We start from the raw sequence: 24,348 nt of genomic DNA on the forward strand, positions 1-24,348 counted from the left end.
TAACTCTTAAAACCAATAAACAGTACAGGTATAATTTAGACATTTTTTTTGTACTGGTAATCATATTACACTGTAAGAAGAGTTGGCACTTTACACAGCTTTAAAAGCAAAATTAATTCTGATTTTCACAACATAAAAATGCAGCTTTATTTTCTATTACTTTCTATTATGTTATAGGAAGCAACATTTTAAGAAAATATGCCTGGCTTCCACTTTGTGCATATTTAATTAGAGCCTGAAGCAGTGAATAGCATAGGAACATTGTAGATGACACAATGAAATTCAAGTTCCGTATCTGTAACCATAACCTATACTGAAGACCATGCATTCACATAGTTGCATGTAAAATGTAGACTTATGAATAAAAAAAAAAAAAAAAAAAAAAATCCTTGGGTATACTGATTGGGCATATGCATACTCCTTGGGGGGATGTATTTTCCAAGTTGCTGTAATGGACAAGGGTAATAAAAGCTTTTTCCTTACCACAGCTAGAAAGATAATTGAGGTAAATGAACCTGCACAAAAAAGGTTGTTTTGTACTGGAGAGGGACCCCACCCACCTTTTAAGATATTTAATATCACCAGTATAATAGATACTAAGATGTATTTACAGACAGTCATTACAGCACTCTGCAGTAAATACAGTAACTTGTGCTTTTTATTTATAAAGCATTTGGTCTGAAGGAAAAGCAACATTTGTGCCTATAAATTCTGGCATCCCTGCAAAAATGTGGTAACTCTTAGCCTGCCAGAGAAATAATGGAACTTTATTTCTTTCCCTACCAATTCATAACTAGTATTTGACATTCTAGCAAGAATTATTTTTCAATTTAATTTCCTTTGAATAACATTTACAAGTACACACATTAATAGAAAATGGATCTCCTTTCAAGTGTATGTGATTTTGTAAGCATAACTGCACCGTAATTCTTTTGACTTACTTTCTTCTACTTAATTCAGGCTACTACAGACTTTAATCTTAAAAGCTACCCCTGATTTAATCAAGGTCTATTTTTGTAACATAAACATTTTTTTTAAACTTCACGTTATGTATACTAAATGAAACTGAAGCAAGCATACACGAACACGTCCTTTTAGTTTATTCAAGTACCAGTGTGTGCGAGAATCAAAACTAAAGTTCAAACTGAGAAAAAAACCCCGTTGTATAAAGTAGAGCAGCTCTGTTATCACAACCTGGGAGCTACACAGAATTTCCCATCTACCCCACTTTACCTCTAGATTCTGACATTCCTGAGCTGAGTTTGTAGGAAGACCGATCCATCGGATTTCCTTCTTCTCCTTTGAAATTATGTTCATTGCCATCAGGACATTAAGGGCATCGTAAACTCTCCGTCTAATATTTTTCTGATCATAAGCCTGCTAATAAAATAATGCAGCATTGATTACAACAAAAGCACTCAAAAAGGAAAAAAAAAGATTGAACACATCCTTCATAGATATGTGGAAGATAAAACAGCAGTTCAAGTCAGAGTGGTACTGCATGATGCCTTCATCTGTGCTACTGCTTGGACACCACATCAGTGTGTGTGGTTGCAAATGGAAGCTTCAGGCCTGCTTGAAGCCTCTGTGCAGCAAATTACCATCACAAAAAGCCTGACTAGACCACATATGGTGGGTACAAGAGTAGCTTTTTTTAAAAAGCTATAATTCTTTTGGCAGACTTCTCTATTTTGTTTATAATTTAGAGGGAGTTCAATTCTTCATTTTAATTCTGAAGGGTAAGTCTTTATATTTGGGAAGTAGTTAAGGAAGTGAAGGAAAGTATGGAGCGTGGCAGGACAGTGCAGAAGCGGAAGGGACAGAATTCCATGATAAACCAGACAATTTTGTAATGGTATAACAAATTTCAACACATATTTGCTTACCGAATCTGTAGCTAGGTGGCTGTTAGAATTTGTGAATTCTGATACCAGCTCATCAGCGACTTCATTGTATGAAGTTGTTCCTTTACGTTGAACTTTTTCACATACTTTCATTGAAAAATGCCTTAGACCCTTCCCATTTTTATCTCCTTTTTTGCTTCTCTTACTGGAAGGAGAAACGTAATTATTTTAATGTATTGAATTTTAATAAGCTACTTTGTTACACAGCTTAAAGGTCTATCTTTTGCAACAGGAATCAGGCCTCATGACATTATGTACTACCTAAATGAAAAATAAAACTGTTCTGCTTTTTTGAATCAGTTTCTTGTTTCTTAGAAGTTTGGCAAAAAAAGTACACTGGAGCCCTTTCCCCATTCTTGGCGACTTCTCCATTGATGGAATTTGAACGCATGCTACTGGGCGGATGCTTAAAAACTGGATTTGTAATTCATCGCCAGGTAGTTTCACAAAAGAACAACTGAAAAAAGACAGAAAACCTCACAGGGCGTTTATGTGCCCGGAAGCCAGGTTTACAGGGAACGCTCATGTTTGTGCTTAAAATAGAAAGGCTCAGACATCTCCATTTACAATACAGCAGAAGACATCTTAGTTCTCCTAATGACCAAGTTTAATACCTGTGCCATCATAGCTAAGACCGAGATACAAGAATCTCTTTTGTGGAAAGTAAGTACATGCTCACTCGTTTTTATGGTGCCAAGTTAATATCTGGCAACTGTCAGGGTTATTTTCTGTTCACTTTCTTCCTCCAAAAAAAAGCAAGAGCTTAGATAATGGTAATGGAAAAACCAGGAGCAATTGGTTTGACCACATCATAATCTAGATATGGATGTGTATTTCAACAGAAGCCTTTAAAAAGCTCAGCAGTGGGGTTGGGTTTTTTTTTCCCAATTATAATTTTACAAGTTGGTTTGATAATATGTTTCAGGGAGATCTGTTATTTTACAGAAAAAGGCCTCGTTCTGTCAACAGTAACAAGCTAAGGAAAACATTATGCTACAAGAATGCTTTTTAAAATTTTCAATGTATTTAAGAAAACAGAACACTGGAAAGAAGGGCAGAAGAAAAGGAAGAGGGGAAAGGAACAGCAGAAGATTTTAAAAAGCCAAACAAAACCACTCCTAATCCCAATGCAGTTATTCAGTTTGAGTAACCCCTGATAGGTAAACAAATAAAACCACCTTGAATGCATTCAAAGATGTGCTGGAAGCAAAGGAAAAGATCATCTGTTTACAAGTATTTGTCACATTGAAAACTAGAACAATCCTGTTTGTGAAGATGTATTCCTTTTTCACAACTGCCAGTATCATCTGTAACAGCAAATATATTTATCGGGAAGCGCTAAAGCAAAGAGTAATGAATTATAAGGAATAACATACAACATAGCTTTTATGAGGAGGAGTGAAAACTGCTGGAAGTGGGAGCTGGACATCCAACTCTCTGAAGGGCAGATTTGAAGAAATAAAACAGGTATGACCGAATACATAAAATGCATGTTCAGTAATACTCACCTTTCTGAAAAATCTGATTCTATAAATTCTCGAGCCCGCTTTCTGTCCCTAAGAAAAGACAATTCAAACTTAGATGAAAATAACATTGTATACTAATAAAACATTGTATACAATACAATATTGTGTACTATACAATATAGTATACATTGTATACTAATAAAATCAATGTATTGGGGGCCTAGCTGGGTACTAAAGTTTGCTGTTACATGTTTACTGAAAGGGGAAAACAGCACACACACAGCTTGACAAAATTTGAGAGAAGGTGGTTAGGACTTCGGACGTTGTCTGAGCTCACTGCCAGGCAAGTTCTATTCCCAATTTTACCATGCTTTGCCTATATGATTTTAGGGAAGTCACTTCATCTGGAACTACAGGAAGTCCTGATGTGAGCTAGGTAACCAAATCCCTTCAAAAAGGAGAAGCTGGGCTCCTTTGAAAATTCCTGTTTAAAATTCCTCCATGTAAGAAAAATGCCTTTAAACGGTGCATAAGATACAGCTTATATTTTCAGGACATTAAATGTTTTGGCATCTTGAAATGAAAACCAAGGTACAACTCTATAAACATGTTCGTATTTGAGCTGATGCATACAGAGCTGAAGAGAGAAACTCTGAAGAAGTAGTTGACATCAATTTTGCATCACCAGTCGTTGCCGGTTTCCTCATAGTTCTGTTTATGAGCTACAGCAAGCAGACTTCAGAAGTTGTATTCCAAACTTGCCTTTCCTTCCTGCAGCTTATACAATGCACAGCGCTTCAGAACTATCAGTAAAGTACTACTTTATTTTGTTACCCTGCAGAAAACCAGGGCTCATAGCAGATACCAATAGGAGATAGCTAATAGGAAGGGAGCTGAACAAAAATGATGGACTTGACTTGAAGATGTGTGCCATGAACGCCCGCATGTATGTGGTTGTGCGATCCAGCAGGTGATTCCTCGGCAGCAACAGCGGGATTTTTGTCTTGGGCAATCCCTGTCCATGGTGCTTAACCGCTCAGGGTGTGCAAGGGGGCTCCCAGTGCAGCAGAGCTGGGGGGCGGCACGGCTGGGGATGGAGAGCTGTCGCCTGCTCTGCAAGGCAGGCTGAGAGTGAATGTGCTCTTGTCTCGCTTGATTTTGGAAACAATTTGGGATCTGTGAAGAGGAGCAAACATGGGGTAAAGAAAGGAGCCTGGACTTGCAGTGCTCTGGAACTGTCTTCAGCAAGGACTCACCAATACCACAGACCCTTCCCTCGCCTCTGTTCTTCAGATGAAAATATGACCTATCGTACGGACTTCTGCAAGGATCAATATTGCTCAGCTGGTCTGGAGAACATCTTGCTTCTTTTTATGGGCGAAACAATAGTTAGGCTCATTGGAAATACTGTGTCTAGATTTTGACAGTATACAAACAGAAGGATGGTGCTTCTCCTTGGTGGTGGTGGTCAGTGCGCTGCAACTAGGCTTGTCTCTGGGGAATCTCCATCACCTGGGTTTGGATGAAACTTAAGAAAGCTAATGGGAGATGATTCTCTGGTTTAGCAAGCTGCAAACAGACACTATAGCTTTTCTGTCCTCTGGGTACTGAAAGAACTCCTGCCTGGCCTCCACATCTCATAAAATTTGCAGAAACAAAATCATCTTTGACAACTCCTTTTTCAAATAAAATCAGAACTAAGTGGATTTAAAAGGTGTTTGAAGAGATAAAAAACATATTAAGCAAAAAAATCAAACTTAAAAACTGCTCAGCCAGGCATGCAGTTTGTTGACTCTATGGTGGGAATATAGTGACTGGGAAGTACAAGCCTATGATAGTCCTTGCTTACAGCACAGAATAGAAGTCACGGTACAAACACTACGCTCTCCTTTCTGCTCCATTTTCCTACCTTTAAAGCTGCAACAGTACTACTGACATTCATCACCTGTTTAGAAAAATTAACCCAGACATGGAAATAAATTACTTCTTAATTTTCAGAGGCAAAGAACTACATCTGTCTTGAAACAGATAAACTCAGCAGTACTGGTATTAAAAATAAATGAATAATGAAATGCTGTAAAGACCACATTTCCTTAGAAGAGATGAAGATAGTCATGTTACTCTAGAGCACTTCAGAACCCCATGAAAACTCGTTGCTACTGTAAAATAGTAATGAAGATACAACATTGATTACATTCCAAATTTTCCATTAGAGCTTTATTCTTAAGGCCTCTTGAAGTGTTTGTGACAGTCTCTCCCCCTGTTGGCACCTGCTGATGTGCTGGACAGCAAAGCTATTTGGATATACCATGAATTTATGAAAAAAAAATAAAGGCTTGTTTTAACAGAACTCATAAATTTGCCACTCTCCATTTTCACAAAGAAACAGGCACTGCCCTAAACCAAAATTAAAGCAGACAGTGAAGTGATGGGTGCTTGTACTTCCGTGTTCACATGTTCCAGACATCAAAAGTGCATAATAGGCTAAAGAGCCTTTTAAGCCCTTTAATTGTGCAAGAACTAGAAGCTGTAAGCCAACATAAAAGATACAATATTATAAATAAAGGAAAAAATCAGAACAGATCCTCAAACATCTTTAAATAAAACAAAGATCTTACCCCGGGACCCAGCCAGAAGCTTCTGTTATGTGTGTCTGTGTCACCATTGTTGGAGCTGGGTTATACGGACTCCCAATCAGAACACTCCCTGAACTGGTCAGTCTTTGTGATGTGCTAATGATCTATGAAATTTAGAAATAAAAAACACAGCTCTTTTAAGAAAACAGAGGTTACCCACAGCCCCAAATTCCTACTAAGCATGGAACTAACAAAAAAATAGTAATTCTGTACCAGATGCAAGCTACAGTCAAGATATACAGAAGAGATGTCATCAGAAGATCCTCATAAATGAAAGTAATTGCAGTGCTGTTAATTACTTTTCTACTAATTGCACCATATTACTATAGTATTCATATGGACACGAATTCATCAAATAAATAGAATTACTAGGTATGGCAGACAGGATCTGTACTTATATACATCTAACTGTTTCTTGATCACCGTAATCACTAAAGCCTCCTTTCCAATGGATTTGTCTCTTGCAATTGTCTATGGTGCCAAAGACAATCCGAGCTGCAAGTATTCCCTACAGTTTCCAGCATTCACAAGATCTCAAGGCATTCCAGCAAGCCAATAATACAACACTGTACCTATGAAATTAAATGTAAAGTCTGTACAGTATAAATAGAATTTAAATTTATTCAAACCTGGTGAAATTGTATACACAATGGTTAACACTAAGGCACTTGGTCTCAACTTCTAAATCACATCTAAGTTAATTCTTTAAAGTAGGTCACCAAAACAATTTACATAGTATTTAAAAATGAAACAGTATTACTTAATCTTTAAAATAAAACACATGTTAAAATTCTTTTTATTCCCATATGCTAAGATTCATACCAAAACTTCTTGGACAATGCTTTTTACTCATATACCTTATTTTGCTTTTCAAACTCTGTTTTACTTTACTCCATTTGCTACTGTCGTTTTGATTACCTACTGTATGAAACTTTGTACTTTCCTTTGCTATGTAACTTACCCAACACCCACGTAAGTATATGGCAGATACTTTGGTATCCATCAATATTGTGTAAACAAGTAGAAAAAATGGTATCTGAAGAATCTCCTATTTCTTAGCTCATTGAGCATTACTTCACATCCCTCCTGACATCGCGCCGTGATTGCATGCATATATTTTTTATCTTGAAGACATAAATTAATCTTACTTATTTTTGCAAAGGGATATTTTGACAGAAATATGTGAAAACAGAAAAATCAGGAAAACCAAAACAAGGTAGAAGTTAGGTATTTACTGGTTGATACTAGAGAGCAAAGATGCCTGGCTGGCTGCTTTACACACTGTGTCCAGGCACAGGAAAAGTATCAACTTTTATCAACTTACTGCTACGTTGGCTTAAAGTCAGAAACATTTTGTGATGGAACGATTGATTTTTAAAAGCTTGCCTAAGTTCAGGACTGGTGTAACACCAGTACATAAGCGAGAATCAGTAACGCAGTATTTCCATTAAACATCGATCCAATCCGTCACTTTTTATATCCATTTCTTGCAACACTATAAATAACTCTTACTTGCAGTAAGCATATGGTTCTGCCAGCATATAGCAGACACATGCCAGAGAGAAAAGGTTTTAACTGTTTTGCACACTGAAATGCATTACCACATTCCAGCCTCTCTGAGGTTTCGCATTGCTCTACTGATGTCTTGTAAATCGCTGGTAAAATGTGTAATAAAAGAGCATTTCATATCCAATCTCCTCAGAATTTTCTTGTGACAACCACTATAATAAATTGAGATGGCAAAATCATGTTCGGGTGTTTCCAGACTGACCTGTCCCATGCCTTTCTATCCCTTCATGCCATCTAGTGGAAACGAACACCCGCAACCCGCTCTGCTGGGAGCCCGTTCCCCACGGCAGCCATGCCGTGTTTGACGGGCACTTACAGGCGGTAGTTGCACAAGCACAAAAATCCATCTGCCTACAGCTTATTGTTAAAGCTGCAAGTTCTCAGATGCAGGGACAGACATGTCACAGGTATACAAATCCATGTGAATGTTTGCTTTCACAAAAGATGCTACACCGAGTATTTTCAGAGGACTAATTCCATCTTCTCTTAACAGCAAACATTTTTCCAATGTGCCTGAAGTAATCACGTGAATTCACTGCATAGCATAAAACCAGAGAAAGAAAACCTCACCCTAATTTGGCAAATAGAGCATCTGTAGGATGTGTTAAATCCCTGTAATTAAACACTAATTTTTTATCAGTAACACTTATGCTGTTTACACCTACAGACTGAATCTAAAGAAACTGTAACAAACAGCCGTACACAAGAATCCATCCTGCAAATTGTGCCCATTTCGTTGTTTGCACAGCCATACCTCAAGGGATTGAGACCAACGGTCACTGTCCAGCGCACAGGCCACTGCACTGATCTTGGGGCTGTGTGCTGGTTTGAAGGATCTGGAGCAGCTGCAGTGGCTGTAACCTACAGTGGTTAAATAAAACCAAAAACCCTCGTGGCAGCAGGATGTTGCTAACACAGGTGAGACACCAAAGGAGTGATAACATTCCCACTGTTAAGAACTTGGGAACATTCTCTCTTAAATGGCCTGGGACACAACACAGCCGTATACTGGATGTCTTAGGAGGCCTGTGTGAATGGCTATTTAATAAGAAAATGTTTTCTGAATATAGATCTATCCTTGCAAAGCATCACAATAAAATAAAATAAAATAAAATAATTAAAAAAATTAAAAAAGAAGTGTGTCTCACACCATGCAGTACCTTTTGCAACTTCTACCTGCTATAGAACCTGAACTGTAACTAGGGATCATTTATACTAGAAGCAGGGCCCTGAGAAGTCACTGGTAAGAGTAGGAACTGCATTAACTGATGGCTGTCCCCTGTTCTTGGCTATTATTTATTGCACTCGCAAAATACATCTTTTGCAGTAGAACAATTCCAGTGGAGTGCTACAGGGCACATGCTCTAGCAACACCTGCATCAGTACCGGAGCACAGAGGAACGCTGTAGACAGCGTTCTGGTAGACAGCCTGTGGCTAGTGTTTCAGGTGGAGAACTCGACACAGTGGAGAACACAGCCTGGGGGGCCTGGCTGCAATGCTTGTGCCCACCTGTCCAACCGGGATAAAAGCCACTGAAGAACAGTAGTAATCTCTGATGTGAAAAAGACCCACCACAATTATTTATAACACATTAAATGGTTCTTGTACTCAGGCTAAGAGCTTGGCAAGTAGCCATCAGGTTACTAGAAACAGTTCACCGTATTGCCTATTTAGTACTTTGGCCACCAGAAAATCGAAAATTTTTCTCAAAAGCAGATCCAGAATCCTTGAAACAGCGATATACACTCATATACAGTTATCATTGACAGGAAAAGACATTTTTAAGATGAGTAGTTTCAACAAGTTAAATCTCTAGCAACACATCTGAGACATTTAGTCTTGGGCAATTCTGGAAATTTACTGGTGGGAATATGACTCAAAATATTCAAAGAGTATCAATAACATTCTTAATGAGATTTTTTTTTCTTAATACACTTCTGAGTAATAGTTAAAATGTCAACTGGTAAAGTTGTTTCAATTTCCATTCCAAGCCAGGAAGACAGGTATTCCCTAAGGTCACGTACAAGACCGTTGTTGGGAGTGGCAATTCTGGCACGCCAAGCTTGCTGTGCCCACACGTCATCGCCTTTCCATCCAGCTGGGGCACCTGAGCCGCCTTTGCTGCTGAGGCAGGAAGCTGCAAGTTCCTCGCACTGTTCACATCTTTGTTTTTCATGTTTCCATATTACACCAACAGGAAGTCACGCAGCTAGTTACACAAGTTAGCATTACCGTAGTTGCAAAACTTACCATTTGCGGTCCAACATTCACATTGATTGGTCCTAAGGTTTTTGGCAAAATCTTAGTTGGGGAGTTGGTGCTGGAAACTGGTAATGTGATTATTGAAATATTACCTAAAAAGAGCATTAAAAGGAGAGTTTTAAATTACTTCCTTAGTAACCTATGAATAACACGTCGGCAAATTCTCGCATCATTTTAATTTTTTGGAATCGGGTTAGCTTTTTTGGTCTCGTATGCTGCAAACACACCCTCACATAACAGCCTCCAGACCTTTTAGCAGACATCACAAGAACACCTCACAAAACTACACCTTCATTATTTTACCTTTAAAATGACACAGTAGTATCTATGTATTTTTCTCCAGAAACAATTTCTTCTTGCCTAAGACAAAGAGCACATAGCCTGCCATACCTCAGCATTAAAAGTTAAAATTAATTAATATACTTCTAGAAAAGAAGTCAGCATACAAATCCTATTTACAATCATAAGCTCGTGTACAAAATATGTATCCATGTATCTTCATAGCCTATTCTATAAACACTAGTGAAGTAAGCCCGTCGCTGTACAGATGGAGTAAATGACACCTTTACAACTTACCTAAAGTGACAGAGCAGGCAGCTGGACATCAAGATAAAGCCAACCATGCCATCTCTAACCCAACGTGTTCTCATCCCAAGATGTTTATCATCTTTGTGATCCCAGACTGCTTATGGAGCTAACTCATCCTGCCTTCACACAGAGAAGCACAGCTCTATGCAGAGAGCCTCACAAATGCTGCTGCTCCTCTATTCAAAATCGTATCTTGTAATCTTGATTATTCAGACTTAATGTCTTAATCAAAACCACCATGCAGCGCAACCGCTAGCCCATGAGTGTTCAGACTGTTGCACGCAAGCCACTCAAAGCAGTGAACACACTTCTTTATCTATGGACATTGTGGCAGCAGCAGCTGCTGTCTCTCTGATGATTCAAAGCAAGAGAGCTGGGAATCGATCAATCAAATACCTCCCCCCATTCTTATGCACAGCCTTATTCAAAACGGGAATGACAGTGGTAGGTCTGGAGGCAGAATCACATATAAGGAAGAGCTGCCACTGCCTCAAAACCCAGAGTCGGCTTGGGCCTAGCTGGGGTCATGAGCCATAAGGACCAGGACTGGCTCCTGAAGAGCTCCGTACGCTCTCTGGCTCTAACAGACAGAAGCTGAAGCGGTGGTGAAGAAGCCCTCACCACTGCCCTGCCCTCTCCCTTCCACAGGAGCTGGCCAACATTCAGCTTAGCCCAGATGGCCCCAAGCAGGCTCAGTGGTGTTTGACATCTCTGTTCCCTGGTCTTTTCTCACATAACCTGTTCTCCTCCACTGCCCACTCTTCTCTTCTCACTTGGTCCTGAACCTTGGTGGTATTTTGTTGTTGTTGTTGTTGTTATTTTATTTTAGTACACTTATGTTCTGCCACGAGGTAACTGGAAGGTCATAAATTCAACAGTTTAATTTCTTTGTAATATGAAGCAGAAGCAACACAACTGAGAGAAAAAAAATACTTAAAAAAGGATCTTCTGTAGCTACAGCACAGAAGTACGAAAGGTGCAGACATACACAAAGGTTCACCTTTATAAAAAATGAACAGAGATATGAGAAATATTTACAATTTGGGACAAGGATGATTGTATGTATAATTCCTTTGGCATCTAGAGTAACACTACTACTAAGTATTAATTTTCCAAAAGGCAGATCTGTATCTGAGAACATCTTCAGAAGCAGCTTGCTGCTTCTTTATTCAATAAATTGAGTAATTTATTCTGTCACCTAACTCACGTAGGAAAAAAACCTCATAAAACCCACACCCACAGTAAATCCTTGCCCTATTATGAAACACCTCTTCTCAGGTACTGCCAGAGTGCACAAGACAACAGCAATTCATGATTTACATACGCTGTGTTCACATTTTGAGCTCAAAATAGTTCTCCAAGCTGGCCAGTTACTTGTCAATTTTACTCTCACTACAGGATTTTGCCCAGGATTTGCTAAGCTGTGCTAGCATATTCTCATAAAAACCTAGCCTCCCCTCTCATTGCAGGCTGTTGTCAGTAACATGCCTGTCACTTCCCACTACTGCTGTGGAAATTTTCCTCTTTTCTGCTGCAGGTGAAATTTTTGACCCTTTTTTCTCCAAGATCAGCTCTCATGCTCCTTGTCCCTTTTCTTACTAGGGAAAATAAGTAAATTACTCCTCTGGTGCCAACAACATAAGGTCACATCATAAAGTGCAGTAAAATTCTGAAATGTCAGCATTTGGCTTACAGGTCTCTCACCACAGGGCTAAATCAGAGGCGTCTCCAGCGACACTGCCTGGCCTGCGAGAGGAACTGTAACGTCACGTCTCACCATGTAAGACTGAGACCTGTCAGGTCTAATTGTACTGTACAATTAGCACTGCGGGTGTACAGTTAAATGTACGTGTCTACCCACCGTCCCACATCAATCGCTGTGCACAGTTTGTTTCTTTCTCAACATATGGCATGGAGATTGTAATCTGTTTGCACGGGCAATAGTTTTTAACATATGTATGTACGTGTATACCCACACACATGCATATGTAACTCCCCTTGCAGACTCTCTGAAAACTGTACCTTAAAAATACAGCAGCCATGGCTAAAGCCACACACAACCATCAGATTTACTGTAGCAGCCCTGGAAAAAAAACCTAGTTAAGAGCTACTGCTGCACCGTGCCTTCATTTACAAGGCTACCTAGACAAACACATATATTGTCACCATTAGAGCAAATTTAGTAAATACAAGGGTCGTTCAAATTATCTTGATTTTAGAAGGACAGCTGCTTATGTATGTTTAGAAGTCTTTTTGGCTAGAGTTACTGTCAGTAAGAAGGATCTTCATCTTCTAATCCCTACACAAATCCCCCATTTGGCAGTAGCAGCATCAAAATAATTTTAAGAGTTGGACGAATTTTCAAAGAAATGTTTCCCTGCCCTTGGTCTTTAAGTTTCTTTATGGGTGAATATGTACACTTTTAAACACAGATAGGACAGAAAGGGAGCAGTTTCTTTTTATGAGTGAGATGTCTCTCATCCACCATGGACAAAAGAGCAACCACGTTTTTCACAATGAGAGAGGTCATTCTGTGTGTTTGTCAGCAGTTGAAAAGATGGTAAATAAAAAGTTTTATGACTTTCTGTATAACTTACAAATAAAATATTCCCTCACTCCTGTTCTCTTTCTTTCAAAAATATCGGCATGGTCCAGATACTCATGTGACCTCAACTGCTCTAAATATTTAATGGTGGAAACACCACCTTCCCCTCTCTCCACAGCAAACATGTTCAGTTAGTTGCTGCAAAAAGTTAATGCATTTCCAAATAGATCACATCAGCACCCCAACCTGAAGAGACAGATTTTGCAGTCAATATCACCAGTGTCACTGTACTCTAAACAAAGAGAAATTCAACTTCCAAGAGCATCCCGTCCTGCCCGCTGCCCTTGCGCAGCAGCAGCCCAGGTCCGTGGGACACAGTTGCCACTGAAAGACCTGGAGCTGGCCAAGACCAGTCCCAGCACAGTAAAAACATCACCACAAAATGGAAACTGCCAACACAAGTACAACTGGCTCTGAAAGCAGGCACTTGCTTGCTAAGATGACTAGCTGTATTTTACACTGAATTTTTTGAGGTTAGTGCACCTCTGTTTGCTGATGAGCTGGTAATTTCTAAAGTTTTGAGGCAAGGTAGTATTATAAACCAGCAATCATCAACAAGAACAATCTCTTCAAGTCTTATTTATAAAACAGCATAGAACGAGGGGAAGGAGGAAGTAGATGTCACGCTGTTTCCAGATCACCTAAAAAATGTTCAACAGACTTCTAAAAAACATTCAACAAATTTCTGTATTCAATTTAAAGCAGAAGTACCACCAAACTAATTATATATACTTTATCACATAGCAATTGTAAGGGCTTTAAACATGATCAAATTCCAAATAAATGCCACGTCTTAATAACGCCCATCATTTGGTGACAAAAAAGATTATACTGATTTATGTTCCACTGAAAAACAGCAGTGCGTACAGTGGTAAGCTGAACACAATAAGACCCATCAGCCTCCTAGTCACGGTAATCTCACTGCATGGATGAAAAAGGTCAGCAGAGATGGATCAAACTAGAATGATTTGTATAATAATACTCAATTCTTATATAACGTTTCTCAGCAGTACTTTCGAAGCACAAAGGAGGCCAGTGTCATTATTCCCATTTTACCTATGGAAAACCAAGCACATGGGAAAGAAACCCACTTAAAACTCTCACGGAGAGGCTTTGACTGCAATTTATATAAAACCACCACAAATGAGCCACGCTCGTCACTGATGCAAGTTCAAAATAAAAATCTGTTGGTGGACATATATGTGTTTCTCTTAGAACAAAAGCACTTTGCTTCTACATAAACTATTTTTCCATCCCTCAGTCACCACTGTTGTTATTTCTCATGAAGAAAAACCAGTGTTGCTACTGTTTCGTATTTTTAGAATTTTATTTTTAGAAAAACATGATCACTGCATAATCATTACTCTTCCTGGCATTTATGAAATATTTTTACTTGCACGCCCAAAGAAAAATTAAATTTAAATTATCTTCAAATTCAAGCAGTCACGGAACAAAGTTATTCATGCTTATGTACAAGTATGCTCACATGCACACACTAACCAACCATCCCACAAGACTAACCTTAAATCGTTATGTGGCATCCTAAATAGCTTAACTCCATGCAACAACATGGACGCCTACACAAATATGAAGCTAAGGAGGTTTTAGTGATTTTTTGCTGTATAACTAAATCTTTTAGGTCTGCAGCTTAGTTGTAAAGATATTCAGAAACAATGTCAATCGGACAATCTATAGAATCTGTCACAGCCAGTTTGAAGGAAACCATAACTGATGGGAAGCGCAGACCAACCAGCTGCGGTCACACACAATGCGAACGTCAACAAAAAAAGGTCTTTGAGTTTTTAGACAAAACACCAGAGAAGTGTTGGTAATTTAGATTTCATATTCAGAGCTCTGAAAAAAACATCCACATTTTTCAAAGCGTATCAATGAACAGCCATTTTAAATGATACAGCCTATGGCTTGACAGTAATGGCAAGAAAAAACAGTTCAGAGTTGTGAAATATCAAAAGTCCATTTAAGATATTTTGCAGTAACATATGTGATGTGTCCTCAGGCTCCTCTGTTACACTAAAACATGAACTGATCCCTAAGATTACGATACAGTATTACAAAAGCTTATAGAAAACCTGAATTATTAACATTCTATTAGTATGCATATATTGGTACATTTCTTCATTTGTTTATTGCACAAACTTATTATAAACCTACTAAAAACTATAAATAGGGGGAACAACAGGTATTTTTCGACTGAATCTGTTCTCGGGTCCAGCGAACTGCTCAGCCACCTACACAACTATGCTGGCACTAAGCAAATGAAAATGTTTAAAAGAAGCTGTGAGGTTACCAGAGCCAGCTTAACTGGCACTGCTACCAAAGAGATCTATCAAAGCAAGCGAAAAGGCAGAAAATGGTAAATATACGTTAATTAAAAAAACAGAAAGAAGAAAAGAGAGAGACACCTGCCTTACTGCTTCCATTGCAGTAGCATAGGCATATGGCACTCCTGTGCATTGAGAAGTTCCCAAAATGCCAACCCTAACATGCACTGCATAAAAAAAGAAGTATTGAAACCAAGTTCATTGCAAAGTTGTATTAAAAGTTAAGATTCCCACCCAAAACAATCTGGATTGCAACTTTATCTGATTAAGGGATCCTCCTCCCTCATGGAGCCTGTCGCAGGACTGGTGGTCTAGAGCTGGACTCCCGAGCAATAAACAGAGAACACCATGTAAACTCACAGAATTTAAGAATGTAGTAAGCAAAAGTATTAAGTAAGGACAATACAATCTACATTATGCATTTTAAGATGAGACTCAAATATGTCACTTATAGTCAACCAGTTGAAAACTGTTGCTTCTTTGTTCCACATCCTATTAATTGTCAACTCACTGTTGATAGACTGTTTGTGCATCAGTACCCAATGTCTTCACTCAGACACAAATACACTGGGTTAGCCAATAGGTTTTGTTTAGGAGGCAAACAGAACAGTTAACCTGTGAAATAAACTCTTTTTTCATGTGCAAGAGTATTCCCCATGAAAGATAACAAAATACAGTTTCAGTAACCTTTATAATTTTTTACAGACATTTACAAATTTAGATTCTTTTTAAATTTTCACGTCATTATCTACTGAAAATTAAGCTTGTGCCCCAGGTGACTTCTCTGTGTATTTAATTGATCTGATTTACTTTTGGGAATATCCCTTACTTGCAGATCATGTATGTCAAGTATTTTTAAAATAAGCTAAAAGCATGCCAAAACAAGACCTTGGAAACAGTATAATTAAAAATGCAACCTATCAATTTAGTTCTTACTAGACTTTTTTCCATTTATATCAGATGTATTACCTCTTCATTCCTACCAGCAGCTACAAGTTTTGAATTAAACAACCTTGTTATGGAAGACATCTTGGTTTTTTTCAGAAATAAATTCTCATAGGGAGTTTTTCAGCTCAAAGTCTGGGAAGAATTTGTTTCCCCAAAACCAAGCCTTGCTGATCGTTTCTACTGATTTTGCTGCTTCTGTTGTAACTGTAATAATTTTGATCAAACCCCAACTTCTCAAGTTTATGAAAAACCTTAACTCACATCTACACCCAACCCCCCTCAACTAACTATTCTTGGGGGATGTACTTAACAAGCAAAGTTACAAGAATCTGCACACAGAATCACAGAACAGTTGGGAGGGACCTCTGGAGGTCATCTTGTCCAACCCCCCTGCTCCAGCAGGGCCAGCCAGAGCAGGCTGCCCAGGACCATGCCCAGACAGCTTCCAAGTATCTCCAAGGATGGAGGCTCCATAACCTCTCTGGGCAATCTGTGCCAATAGTCCATCACCCTCACAGTAAAAAAAGTATTTCCTGATGTTCAGAGGCAACCTCCTGTGTTTCACTCTGTGCCCATGTCTCTGGTCCTGTCACTGGCCACCACCGAAAAGACCCTGCCTCCACTCTCTATGCACCCTCCCTTCAGATATTTATATATATTGATGAGTTCCGCCCACCCCCCTGCTTTCTCTTCTCCAGACTCAACAGTCCCAGCTCTCTCAACCTTTCCTCATTTGAGAGATGTTCCAGTCCCTTCATGATCTTGACCATGATCTTAACCCTCTCCACTATGCCTGTGTCTCTCTCTCGCACTGGGGAGCCCCATCCTGCACACAGTACCCCAGGAGTGGCTCACCAGGCCTGAGCAGAGGGGAAGGGTCACCTTCCTGGACCTGCTGGCAACGCTCCTTCAATTCCACGCTTCCTCGTGGCAAGGGCCCACTGCTGGCTCATGGTCAACCTGTTGCCCACAGGCACTCCCAGGTCCCTTTCTGCAGAGCTGCCGGCCGGCCGGTCAGCCCCAGCCTGTACCGCTGCACGGGCCGCTCCCCGCCGCCATGAACTTCCCCGCCTGTCGAGGGCCCCCTGGACGGCAGCACACGCCTCTGCCGCACCACACACAGTCCGAGCATTTCAAGCGCACGTTTCCTCTAATACTGTAAACACTCTGCTCCTGCTACCCGCGTTCAGTCAGGAGCTCCGTCTTCCGCGCTTCCCCCCGAGTTTGAACCGGGAGAGCCAGGCCGCGGCGCTCCGCGGCGGCGATGGCGGCCCCCGCCCGCGCGCGTCGCTGTGGCGCGGGGCAGCCTGCGGCGGGGCCAGGCGGGAGCAATCGCGCGCCGAGCACGCCCAGGCGCCGCACGCGGCGGGGCAGCCCCCGACCCGCCGCAGCGACTCCTCTCCTTTGCCACGCGTGCAGCTGCAAGCCTCGTCACGCACACGCCGTTATCTCTAAATTTAAACAGCCGATTTTAATCCAGCCAGCCCCACACAGCGGCACGGCCTCGGTAGCGGCACCTGGAAATTAAAGGAGTTGAAAAAGATTTTGCTCAGGCCAGAGTCTCGAGGCAAGAAACACCAGTACCCCGTGGGAGCGCAGCAGAGACACGGCCCCCACAGCAGTCAACACTCTTTGCGTTAAGGACAGGGTGCTGTGCCACAGGAGGAGCTGTAGCGACTGGCAGATGGAGGGGTCCATTCCGCCCTCCTTGGTGGGCAGCCAGCGGGGTGGGCAGCAATGGCTCCTCTGCTCCAGCCCACTGCACCTCAGCTTGTGCTGCACAACTGCACGGATCAAATAGAAATCTTTTTAACTGGTGGTGGATGTCCCATCCCTGGGGACATCCCAGGTCAGGTTGGACAGGGCTCTGAGCAAGTTGAAGATGTCCCAGCTCACTGCTGGGGCATTGGACTAGATGGCCTTTAAAGGTCCCTTCCAACCCAAACTATTCTGTGAAATCTAAAGTTGCTTTCAAATTTGGAGTTCTCTGCATACCTTGTTTTGTTCAAAGGAATCTTTAGGACACGCTGTCCCTGTGCATGTCCCTGCAGAAGGTAACATATTAACTCATTTCAGGTGGGTTGAATTACAGTGCTCACCTGATAGCACCACACCACAGAGAATTTACAGCTGAGAAGCAGCAGCTGCTGTGACTACTAAAATGATTTTGCAAGTAATACCCGATTGCAAATCTTGATTTTATTACAGGGCTTCATACCCTGGCAACTCCAATGCTCAGCAGATCAGGTAGTCTTGGAACTATTCCTTAAACTGGAATAGAGCCCTCAAAGCTGCAGATATGTGTGGATGCATGGAGGGCAGGCAAGCTGGTGTTACGGGACAAGTGACTAAGTGGTAATACAGACGTGCCCTGTGCTTAGAATCAGCGGGAAAAGATTTGATTTTCCGTTTTTATGATATATATGAACAGGATTACAAAACTGGAAGTGTTTAACTTATTGACTGGGAATGTCTCCCAAACAGATTAAATTTTAAATTCTCCTGGTTATACATGCTGGTTTCAACATGAACTCCACAGTATGTCTGATTCACAGCTTGAAACAATCACCCCAGAATCACAACTGAACTGTCACTACCCAACTCATACACAAACCTCATTATACCTGTTTAAGAACTAACTTGAACTGAACTATTAAACTGAACTATTATACTTAATAATTTTAACAGAATGGGCGAACCCCACAAAGACATCTTGCCACTTAAACCAGGATTTTGCCTAAATAATGGAGTACATTAGTAGTTGTTAATTAACTTTATTACGCCCCAAAGTTCTGCCTACACCCAGGAGTGTGTCAGTCGTCTTAACATGAACCATACCAGGAGTTTCTCCCAACAAGCACAATCCATGATAAAGCGCTAGAAGAATACCTAACACATACATACAGGTCTATCCCCAAGGCTGAGAACAGCAACAATCATCTCTGTTCTGCAAAACATGAGAGGAAGCATCCCTTTTGCATTCATTAGCCCAAGAGTATTCATTCACTGAAGAATGAGAACCAGGGCAAATTTTTTCTGTCTGGGAGAATTAAAATGCAGGTATCCTATAGGAATAATTTTAATCATTAGTCTGCCAGGTACTTTCAGACAAGGAAATGAAGCACAGTCAGCCCAGCTTGCCATCAATGAACAATTTTGACTGTAACAATAAGAACCTACTATAAGAACCTACTACGTCAAAGACCGAGTGAAAACGACTTTCAGAAAGGAGATATCCAGACTGTGCTGTGTGGACTACTTAAAATATTTTACTCAATGACCGTCCTTGCAACAAGTGGTCGATGGCATTAGGTGAGTGCCCTGGCCATTAGTCAAGAGCCATCTGCATGCGACATTCCCTCTCAGATCCAGTGAGTATTCATTTCAAGCAGAGGCAACAAGCTCCAAATGGAGACCCTTCAGCCAAAAGAGCCTGTTGCCTGTGAGTTAAAGGCAACAAAGGTAGGAAAGTAAATTGTCTGTTGAATGGGAATTGTTCACTAAACAAAGTGAATAACAAATCTGAGTTAATGCCCTGCTGAGCACTGTCTTATTTCTTCCCAGCACACGCAGAAAGAAAAATCTAGTTCCCTTCAGAATTAGGCACTAAATCTTTTTATAAGGATTACAAACTTGGATGTATGTGCTTTGAGTCTGCAATCATCACATTTAAAACATTGAATTCCTTAGTACAGCTGTATTGCATTTAGACACCAGGTACTACAAATGCTTCTTTTTCCCAGACATCATCTATACAAGGAATAAAAAAATACTGAAAGTATTATAAAAAAACTGAATCAAAAAAAGCTACAGCAAGAAGACCACAGTATTCACTAACAAGCACAGGAAACAAACAAGCAATAAGAAAACTGAACCCCCAAATAAACCAAACAACCTGTCAACCTATGTAGGAACAGTAATTCAGATTTAAAAATCAGCAGAAGTGGCACAGCAGTAGTTTAAGAACTAACTTCTCCTGTAGCAAAATAAACCTGGAAAATATCCAGAGGTAATAGTGCACAGGCGCTACAGATCATGGTGGGAAGGATAAATGGAGGCTGATCAAACACACACTGGAACAGCAGCAACTGAGTAGCTGCTTCAGATGGTTCAGGAGAAAAAAATCAGGCAGAAAAGAGATTTTTAAAGTTAAGCATGTGAATTGAAAAAAAAGCAGAGAAAGTAATTTTAGAATGCAAGGGTCAAGTGATTAGCTATTTTGATTACGCATTTTTGGTGTGAAAAACCTGTAAAATTTCCCCTACATATCTAGTGGTGCTAATACCACAAAATGAGACTGCACCTCTACGAGTACAGAGAGAGCAAGTGATTTGGTAAGTGTTTCAAGATATTCTCCTGCGGTTTGAAACAGCATCCTCAAAGATTCAGGCTGCAGTCTACTGTTATTAGGCAAAGTGGCAGAGGGTTTACCTAGACCAGTCCAGCATTTTTCAAAATTAAACCCAGTAAAGCCAGGATTATGCAATAGATTTCGTAGTATAATAAAAGATGAGAGTTCATTAAAAAAAAAAAGGAAAACAAATGGGATTTGAAAGGAATTTTTTTGTGTTCAAAAAACATGTGGATGTGGTGCTTCGGGACATGGTTTAGGGGGCATGGTGGTGTTGGGTTAATGGTTGGACTGGATCTCCAAGGTCCTTTCCAACCTTAATGATTCTGTGATTCTATGAATCTTCTATGTGCTCATGGCTCAGCACTGGAATCTTAAGTGTTCCTATAATGCAAGACTGGTACTAAATTAGTATGTTTGTGCTAGAGGCAAATAATAAGTAAACACACACCACAAGTAATTATCCTTTTAGAAAGAAAAAAATATGCAACTTCTCTAAACATAAATTTCTAGCACTTGAAATCTGATGCTTTCAAGAATATCCTTATCTGAACAAATGGCCTCTCTCTCTTGTTCTTGAACATATCATAAATCATGCTTCAGTCTAAGAATATTATGAAGGCACATTATGAACAGGCTCAGATATGTAGCAATAAATTGCCTTTATTTTTACTATAGCAAATGAGTTAACTTAAATAATGGATAAAACAATAAAAACTGTATTCATTAGGAAGTTCACAAAGTCCTCTTAAGAGTTAATGGATCTCAATGCCTGTTTGGAGCTTCTTCCCCCCTTCTTAATTTCCAGAGTTCAACAGTGGACATGGCAGAAGAAGTAAGTAAAGGATACTTCAGAAAGAAAGTAAGAGACAGCTTAGATACCAACATGCAAGTTTTTCCAGCTTTTATGGACTATTTGATTCTCCAAGAAGAATAAGCAAGCATGAACAAGATCTTATACCTCAAGAGAGATACCGATGATTTTTAATTACACCTCAAGGTTAAAAAAAAATAAAATCATTTGAGTGTAACATTTTAAAAAATACAGAAGAATGGAGGCATATAATACATCTATCATCCCAGAAGTAAAATCTAATAAAGACTGGGGTCACGATGACTGAGATATTACTATTAACAGTAATGTCCTATCCTTTATAAAGTTATTCCATTCAGTTATTCTCCGAACAAATCAATTGCTTGTCTCACAGAAATTATTTGAAAATGTTGCACTTAGTCTTCTTCCCTAGTATCATAACAACATTAATCACAAAATAATGAAACACAAAGGGCAATTATATCACCATATGCACAATTTATGCACAATAAATTAATTCTCAAAGGCCTAAAACCAGTCTGTAATGTTCTGCATAGTTTAGAAAACTACGAAGATACTGTAGCTCTAGCCATTTTCTATTTAGACTCTTTCAGATTCCGATGCATCTGAACTTCTGCAATGAGCCAAAAATCATTCTTCCAGCTAGTTATCTGCATTTGTTTATTGCAGTGGAAAACAGCAAACCAGTATTTACTTAGAAAGGTTGATTGAAACATTTCCTGGATTGTAAACCCTCAAGTTTTCCAATATTGGTAAGGGGTTGCAGTTGTGTTTTATTGGAATCCTCTAGCTGTTCTGACTGCCAACACAGTTTTACAGTCAAAAATGATTAATCTAGAAATGCTAAGATGAAACAGGATAGGACAATACAATTATTGTTGTAAATTGTCTAGAACACTTAAAATTTTAAGTACCACAAGGTATCACTGACCATGAAGTCACACTTAACCTTCTCTCCCATTTGGACTACAACAGTGTCTGGGAACTTCAAGAGTGGGGTGAAAATCAGGAAATTCAGCACATTATTCACCACCAAGGAAAGAAAAAAAGGGCTTCTTTTATCCTCTAACTATTTTTACTACACTCTCTTTTCCTCTCTGAAAACCTGAGGATTGGGCACACTTGCATGTCAGTGACAAAACATCTACCAGTGTGGATGTACATTTTGAACATTTAAACAAAATACATTTTGAACTTTTAAATTTCAAGTGCCCCAAAACTGAATCAGCCATATGCAATGAAATCAGCAATAATACTAATTTAGTTAACATAAGAGAGAAGTAAGTCTTAATATATGCTTCTTTTCTATGTATACAAATAGAATTCTCTTACCTTTTGTTGGACTCTGGTTCTGATCTATAAATCCTTTCAAGTCTCCATTTGTGGAAGTCACACCAACCTGAATGAAACATTTTTGAAGTCTTAAAATATGACAAACCTTTCTATGTTTAGTATGCAGCTAACAGTATTATGAATGTAATCTGTTCTGCATTTCTGAAACATAATCCTATGGATAGTAGTCTAAGAAGAGCATGAGATTCAAAGCAAAGGATCCAAGACATTTACTATGTATATATGAAGACAAACTCTAATTTTAACTAAGCTCTTACCTAAAAAACCCCCTAAATATTCTGATACTGTATTATACATGACCCAAGCAGCACATTCTGGCTATTTCGGTCTAAGTCACTGTCCCCTCCAAGGCAAACAGAGTAGCTGCCACCAATAACACAGCAGAAATCTGCCCGATGTCCAGTATTCTCAGTACTAAGCTGCACGGTCTACAGGTCTGAGGAGAGGTGACTGTCGATGCATTTTAAATACATTCCCTCACTTTCTAGGGAAACTGATTTACTCTGAGGGTAAATTACCAGAGACATGGAGAACTTAAATCATATACAGAACGGTGCACCTCAGATTTTGGCACATACACAAAGCATAGAAAGGTGGAGTTTGTACAGAAAAACACAAAATAACTGTTCCTGGATGAGGGAGGGAAGAGATGGAAAGTCCCTCAGATGCCAGCTGACAAGGGATGGGCCCAGCAACAGCAAGTAATGGTAAGGCACTCTGCAGTTTCAGAGAATTATGCTTGCACCACCTTAGTAAACTCTGTTCAACAAAGCATTTTGTTTTGCTTCCAAGAAGGAAGCTGTGATAAGCAGTGAGGGATTGAGCTTCATTGGAGCAGTAGGCAATTAAACTAAATACTACAAAATCTCTTTTAAAAATTTCATAAAATTTGAATACTTCTGTAAATAACTGGGACAAAGAGTTCAGGTATCCAAGTTAAAAAAAACAATCATATGATCAAGGATCAAATATTTGCTTTATTTTATGGATGTATGTAGTAATAATGGAACATATGCTAGGGCCACTGGTAGAATTTTAATCATATCAAATTAGAGAATCATTTAATTGCAGGCAAATTAAACAGTAGTAACACAGCACTAAAATAAACTACACAAGAACAAAAGATACCTACTACAAGCATTCAGTCACTCAGTTCTGCTACAGAACTTGTATTTGGCACATAATTTTTTAAGGGGAAAACCTGGACATGGCATTGTGACAGGCTCTTTTGAAACTACTTCTGTTAAGATTTTTTTTCACCACCAGGAGTAACATCCAAACCTTAACTGTTGCTGCACTACCCTGATTGTAAAATACTGCCTAAATAAGCTCAGTTACATGCTTCTGTAAACAAGCCCTTAGAGGTGCTCAATACAGTTCATCAATTTATCTCAAACGTTGACTGTGTATCAGACTTGCTCTTTCTAGTCACACCCAACCAGAAAGTCATATACTATTTCCAACAGGCAACCAAGTGCTTGGTTGTTG

At 39.6% G+C, this 24,348-nt stretch overlaps 1 protein-coding gene across 2 annotated transcripts in view; it reads right to left on the reverse strand.

The window, feature by feature from the left end:
• Window positions 1-24,348, reverse strand: part of TFDP2 (transcription factor Dp-2) — a gene marked incomplete at both ends in the record, with an annotated part of 44,039 nt that overhangs the window by 14,785 nt on the left and 4,906 nt on the right. Inside the window, 6 exons of one of the 2 annotated variants that reach the window (XM_082003622.1) lie at window positions 1,234-1,380; window positions 1,887-2,049; window positions 3,413-3,460; window positions 5,989-6,110; window positions 9,827-9,930; window positions 22,840-22,906. In XM_082003622.1, the coding sequence (XP_081859748.1) occupies window positions 1,234-1,380; window positions 1,887-2,049; window positions 3,413-3,460; window positions 5,989-6,110; window positions 9,827-9,930; window positions 22,840-22,906 (651 nt within the window). The remainder of the gene's footprint in view (window positions 1-1,233; window positions 1,381-1,886; window positions 2,050-3,412; window positions 3,461-5,988; window positions 6,111-9,826; window positions 9,931-22,839; window positions 22,907-24,348) is intronic. The other variant, XM_082003621.1, reaches the window with a different exon arrangement.

The sequence above is a fragment of the Phaethon aethereus genome (genome assembly GCF_964289735.1).
Source record: "Phaethon aethereus genome assembly, chromosome: 9".
NCBI lineage: Eukaryota > Metazoa > Chordata > Aves > Phaethontiformes > Phaethontidae > Phaethon > Phaethon aethereus.